General features: G+C 48.6%; 1 protein-coding gene across 1 annotated transcript; it reads right to left on the minus strand.

Moving 5' to 3' along the window:
• Nucleotides 1–4,425: 4,425 nt before the first annotated feature.
• On the minus strand, nucleotides 4,426–6,117 carry LOC119281836 (tyrosine decarboxylase 1-like). Its single transcript, XM_037562255.1, has one exon. The coding sequence runs from the start codon at nucleotides 6,043–6,045 to the stop codon at nucleotides 4,534–4,536; it is 1,512 nt and encodes a 503-aa protein (XP_037418152.1). The 5' UTR covers nucleotides 6,046–6,117; the 3' UTR covers nucleotides 4,426–4,533.
• Between the last annotated feature and the right edge of the window lie 930 nt (nucleotides 6,118–7,047).

A 7,047-nucleotide genomic window follows, 5' to 3' on the forward strand; every position in this document is an offset into this window, starting at 1 on the left:
AAAAAATCCAGCTCCTGCCAGCTGCTGGCGCGTGGAGGCCTTTTGGTCCCGTTTGGTATTTCCAACCGAGAATAAAGGTCCTCCTACCTGGGCGCCCCGCAGCGGCCACGTGGAGCCCCTTCTATCCCGCTTCGTAAGCGAACCGGGACTAAAGGTTTTGGGCTTTAGTCCCGACCCTTTAGTCCCGGTTTCAGAACCGGGGCTAAAGGGCCTTTGGAACCGGGATAAATGGCCCGTTTTCTACTAGTGAGGCCACAATAGCCACTTGCATGATAGCCATGCAGTAGCCTTGGTTTTCAACCTGAATATTTAATAAATGTCTGCTTGGTTGCTCCCGTTATATCGTTGTTTCGGTTATGTTTATGGATCTGTGTTCACGATCATGCAATGTCTTCATGCACTTTGTTATCAGGTACTACTTGCTAGTATTATTTTCGTATGCCATGCTTGGTAGTAGTACATGCTGGAGATAGTGATCTCCATCTAATGCATGTTTATAGTCTGTTATCAGTACCATTATTATCCAAGTTTATCTGCATCCAGTAGCTAAGTGCTTTATTATTGTTGATAAATGCTTCACATGTTAAGAGGTTATATTTCTAGTACATGTTCATGTTGATATCATGTTCATATGCATTGTGGTTACATCATGTTATTTCATTATGACTCAGCTGTTTACTTTTCAAGTTTAATCGGATATTAGATGAACTTGAACATCTGTTGGCTGAGTCATATGCCATCGAGACGAGCTGGCCAGTGCAACCACATTGGCCTTTATGGGAAGGCCCTAATGTGGGTTATTGTCATGCCTCTCGCTGGTGCCTCCAACAAGGAAAGGTTATGGGCGCGCACTACCCTGATCATGTAGGCGGTCATAAGCCTTGTGAGCCCGAGTTTGGTTATGTGCACATGTCCCCGTTTGGGACTGTTTATTGTTTTGCCACGATGGTGGGCATTAGGTGTCACGAGGTGAAACGGGGCCACCCATGACTTAGCCCAAAGGGGAGTTTGTCGAAGTGGCCGGGAGAGTGAGATAGCAATAGATTGGTTTTGTCGGAACGCCGTTGGTCCACCCGAACGGGAGTGCGAGGCCGTGGGTTCAGTGGTGTGGGTACAATGTACTAACCTCTGCGGAGTGTGTCTTTAATCTATCGATAACCGCGTCCGTGGATATGGGCCCAGTTCGTAGTAGGTCACACTATGAGCCAACTGTAATAATAACTTGCTTAATAACAACCCCGGTTAGGCGATGAAATAAGTTGGTTGATCTTTATGTGATCATGAGAGGATAACGTAGGTATTGTGAATACCGAAATTGATTGATTTTTATGTGATCGTGAGATGATCACGAAGGTATCATGGATACCGAGGTTGGTTGATAAGTTGATGCATGATATGGTAATATGGTAACCTCCGGACAAGAGTAAGTGGGTGCATGATAATGTAACCTGTTGCATGTTAGTATCACCATGTCATATGGTCATGCCATGCTCATGTTGTTCTAGTTGTATCATGTTCACTTTGTGCATGCCAAGTTTTTCTTTTAGTATCATGCTCATGATTGCTTTAACCTACTAATGCCATGTTGTTGTTTTTCTTGACTACTTTTGGTTATTGTGAGCTTGCAAGTACATTCAATGTACTGACCTGGCGTGTCATGCCAGTTTGCAGGTCGTGCCTGGATTGCTTTCTTGTTTGGTGTGGTTCCCGTGTTCGCGAGCTAGGATAAACGTTCCAGCCAGAGTACCTGTGGATTGGAGTCCATCATCGCCATTCACTGTTCCGCTGCCAGTAGAGGTTCCGCTGCCTCGAGTTGTTATGCTGCTTGCATAGAGAAACTGTGGTTGGCGTAGCTTCACCATGCCAATGTTATTCATTGTAATATTGGAGACCTTGTATTCGTATTCGTTTTGTAATAGAGACCTGATTTGTTCTATGCTGAGCAATGCTGTATTCCAGAAGACTTCTCCTCGGTCTCTGGGATGGAATATGGGGCGTTCCGGTTTCTCTGAGCCGGGGTGCCACAATGTAAGAATGTGATTAAGAGCTATCAGACATTTAAGAAACTCCGAAGTGATAGCATTGGATTATATCCAAATAGCTAAGAATCTGGAAAATCCCTTTACTGAAGGGCTACCACGGGTTGTGATAGATAATGCATCAAGAGAGATGGGTATGAGACCCGCATGAGTTGCCATGGTGGTAACCTAACCTATGTGACCGGAGATCCTGTGAAGTAGGACCTGGGAAAACAAGCCAACGGTGAACTGAGAAGAGTAACTTTACTAACCCACTCCATTGGAGATGTAATACTCTCAGAAACTGTACGATAGGTTGAATGTTGTCTTAGTGTGTTCCAAGGCTTATGTAAGCAAGACGCTATCCTACAGAGTGATCTTTGGAGGAACACGCCTATATGAGCCTGACTTCTGGTCACGATCTATGAGATTGAGGTGATCTCTAGCAAGCTCATGAATAGTCCAGAAGTGTGACTAATATGCTCCACCCGAGGGGTCAACCTTCGACAGTCTAGTACTAGTAAGACATGTGATGAAACTTCTTTACGTTAAACTGATAATTCAGGCCATAGTCCATTGTTCAGTTGTAAAGGAGTGTATCTACTTGTTGTAGGTGGAGTTCAACCTTAACAGGTCTCCACTAACATACTGGTATACAAAAATAGTGTTTGGAACAAAGGATAATATGGGCCCTTTGAGATCTGGTGGGGGATTGTTGAAATATGAGGGTGGGCCTAGGGCCCATGTAACAATTTCTGAAAAATCTACAAGAGCCCATGTGGGTTTTATGGCAATGGTTGCGGTGGGAAATTTAGTCTCACATTGATAGTTGGAGAGGAGTTGGACCTTCTTATAAGGGATTCTTTTCTACATGCTATTGGAGCTTGAGAATAGAAGTGGTTCACGCGCGCTCCTCCTCCGCCGCCCGCCTCGCCTTGTCACGAGTTGCGGGAATGAGTCGAGCCGAGCTCACACTTATGCGCTTATTTTTGTCGGTCAGGAACGGGGGGGTCTTCGACAGATGGGGCCACGATCTGAGACGTCTGATCGTGGGCACTCACCGACTCGGACGTGGGACCAGCCCACGTCTCTCCACGCGGTCGAGCCTATATATTGGAGGCGCTGGTCAACCCTAGCCGCCACGAGAATCGGATCACATCTCTGCCTTCACGCCCACTGTCATTCCTTTTTACTGCAGCTGCTGCCGTCGGTGATCTCATCCCATCCACCGCATACACGGTTGACCGAAGAGCAGGCCTCTGAAACCCCGTCTCTTTGTATCCCGTACGGGAGAGGGGCAATTAGGTTTTTGGGAAGCGTCTCCTACGCGACTGCTCACCGTCGTTCGTGCGCGTCCGCCTCGTCTTCATTGTCACCATGTCCACCGCCAACGAAACCAAGAGGAAGGCCATCGAGGACGCTGCTGTTGTCGCCGCCGTCGCAGCCTCTGCCTGGCCGATCTGATGGAAACACGATTATCCCTCTCTTGTTAACTTCTGTCTTTGCAGTGCTAGCTATGTGCGTACATATTTCTATTAATAGAACAATATTTGTGCGTTGCAACGGGAGATAAATATTCTAGTACTTTAGCTTGTGATTTACCTGTCAATAATAATGCGATTGCGTAAATAAATGTTCATCAAATTCTGACCGTGAATTACCTTATATTTTGATTAAAAGTTTGGTAAGTAAATTAAAGTAAAATTGGTTCAGAAGGTAAGTAAATGAAGGTGATTGATTATCATATACATGGAAGGTTGGAGGAAGGGGTGGTGGGATGAAAGGTGAAATGAAAATCTTACGTTCTTTTTAACTAGTAGAGATATGCGTACTACTCACTCCGTTATTTTATATAAGGTGTATTTGTTTTTTGATAAAATTTTAAAATGTAGGGTGCATTTCTTCTAATTCCTCATAATTTCCTTGTTAGCCCTCCAGAAAAAAGGAAAGTATCTCTCTTCTGATTGTCTGTATCTCTCCTTGTAGTAAAAGAAGGAAAGTATCTCCCTGTCGACTGCATGTATCTCATATTTTTCTCGAGTAACTGATTTACTTGCAACTAACCAATAAATTTTTCAAAGGTAATTTCGTTCTAACATGTCTATAATTCGGTGACTTGGTCACCGTGTCAAAAATAATACACCTTACATAAAGGAACGGAGAAAGTGCATGCTAGTCTGGTTCGTAATTAGTACTCCCTCCGTCCGGAAATACTTGTCGTCAAAATGAATAAAAGGGGATGTATCTAGATGTATTTTAGTTCTACATACATCTCTTTTTGTCCATTTTAATGACAAGTATTTTCGGACGGAGGGAGTACGTCAGTAATTTTGTCACTGCCATGATCGTGATTGTTTCCTTGATTAGTAAAACGTACTTCGGTGGAAATGAATAAACAGAAAGGAGATACAGATTTCATATCTTTCATAGTGGTCATGTAGGAGCAAAGATTTACACCGGATACCCTGTGGATCTATTCCACTTGATGCTTCATGAATTCCATGTTCTCAGTATTTTATTTCAGCACGTTCCGTTCGTTTTGGAGTGCGCCGACTTCCTCGGCCTTCTCCCGGACAAGCTCCCACGTGTCGTGGACGTGCCGCATCTCCGTCATGGCTCCGCCCACGGCCATACGGATAACAAACTTGCCGTCCACCACGAAATGCGTCATGAACGCCCGCCCGCTGGCGTTCACCGCCACGAGCAGCCTACGGTTCAAGCCATCAACGGCATCGCCGTCGCCCTCGTGCCTTGGACGGAGGCGGAAGGTCACGAGGGAGAACCTCGTCGGCGCTACCACCTCGAACCGCCCGTCGGCCTCCAGCGCCTGCTCGAACCACCTGGCCATCTCAACGTGCCGCCGAACGTACGCCCGCATGCCCGCCCCGCCGTAGCGGCGCAGGACCACCCACAGCTTCATGGCGCGGAACGGCCGCGACAGCGCGATCTGCCAGTCCTTGTAGTCGACCACGCCCGCGCCTGCACTTTCTTCTGTGACGTTGCTGAGGTACTCTGGGTTGGTCGACAGTGCGGAGGTGAGCGCGGCGGGGCTCGCCACCCACAGGCAGCAGCAGTCCATGTTGGTGAGGAACCACTTGTGCGGGTTCATGCTCACCGAGTCCGCGAGCTCGGCGCCGTCGATGTGATGCTGGAACTCGGGGCAGATCAGGGCGCTGCCGGCGTACGCGGCGTCGACGTGCAGCCATATGCCGTGCCTCTGCGCCAGCTCGCCGAGGTCCCGCACCGGGTCGACAGCGCCGAGCCCGGTCGTGCCGACCGTGGCGCACAGGTACAGCGGCACGAGCCCGCTGGCCACGTCGGCCTCCACCGCGTCGCGGACGCTGGCCGCGGTGAGGCCGTAGCCCGACGCCGCCGTCGTCGGGATGATGCGGAAGTTGGACCGAGGGATCCCCACGATCCTCGCGCCCTTCTGGAACGTGCAGTGGCTCTGGTCCGAGGCGTACACCACCAGCCTCAGGATGCCCTCGTGGCCGAGCCTGCTCAGCGCGCGATCGCGCGCGGCCGCGAGCGTGCACACCACGGCCTCGCAGGTGCTCCCGTGCAGGACGCCGCCGCCACCGCCGGAGAAGAGGAAGCGATCCGGGAGGCCCACCAGCTTGCCCATCCAGTCCACCACGGCGCTCTCGAGCTCGGTGGCGGCCGGCGACGCGACCCGCATGAACGGCACAATGTTGAGCCCGGTGGAGAGCATCTCGCCGGCGAACCCGGCCGTGCTCGCGTTCATGGGGAAGTAGCCGAAGAACTTGGGACTCTGCCAGTGGGTCAGTGCCGGGACGATGTGAGTGCGTACCTCCTCCAGTATCACGTCCATCGGCTCACCGTTTTCGGGCGGCGCGTCGGGTAGAAGCGCACGGAGGCACCCTGGCAAGGCCTGGGGCTGGACCTGATACGTCTCGACGTCGCGGTAGTAGTCCGCGAGGAAGTTGATCACGGCGCGCGACTCCCCGGCGAAGGTCTCGGGGTCCAGTGACGATAGCGCGTCAAATGGTACTCCACCCGTCGCCATGGTATGTAGTGTCTCTGCGCTTGCGGGTTCGCGTACACGTGAGAAGGACACGGGTTGCTACTTTGTGATGAGCTCGAGCTTTTGGCAGTTGTACGTTACTACTGTGCGCATCGTGTATATATAGTACTACTAATGCAGTAGTTGTTATCCCTAATACTACCTAATAATTTCGCCAAGAAAAGCCGTAATAGCTATGTGCATATGTGTGTGCGTATTATGCATGCATGGGCTGATTGCCAGGCTGATCTGGTAGTTGTAAGATTTCTATTGTATAGGTATCCTATTTGTTGAGCACAGATCAAGTTAACAACAACCAGATCATAGCCATTGTGATCTATTCGGCTACTCTGCCTAACACCGCGGGCGGAGCTACATGTGTTTTTGGGTGTACAAATATACACCAATTATTTTTGCCAAGACGTTGGCAATTCATGTATAACACATTCATATGCACGAAATAAATTATAAAATCTACTCCCTCCGTTCCCAAATACTTGTCTTTCTAGGCATTTTAAATGGATTCAACATACGGATGTATGTTGACATATTTTAAAGTGTAGATTCACTCATTTTGCGCCGTATGTAGTCACTTGTTGAAATCTCTAGAAAGACAAGTATTTAGGAACGGAGGGAGTAGTAAATTTGTGATTTTTAGGGAAATATGTACACCCATTGTCTGGTGGCTGGCTCCGCCACTGCCTAACACCCACGCGTCCTGATGTATCCATCGAATGCTTCACCTATTTTCATACCGTTTAACGGCGAGTGATTACTTACCAAAGTAAAATGAGTTGCGTACCTGTCATCTCTTTTAATTTGCCACTTTCAAAAGTTTGAAACTTACTTGAAAATGTAACGTCCATAGGCATATAACATGCATGTACACCTGCATAATTTAGTGAAAAAATGCACATAGCCAAGAAAACGCACCTCTGGATAGCATACTACTATACGACTCACGGCCATATCAATTTGGTTTGTTATTAGTATATATACAATACA

Source organism: Triticum dicoccoides, chromosome 3B (genome assembly GCF_002162155.2).
Source record: "Triticum dicoccoides isolate Atlit2015 ecotype Zavitan chromosome 3B, WEW_v2.0, whole genome shotgun sequence".
Taxonomy (NCBI): Eukaryota; Viridiplantae; Streptophyta; class Magnoliopsida; order Poales; family Poaceae; genus Triticum; species Triticum dicoccoides.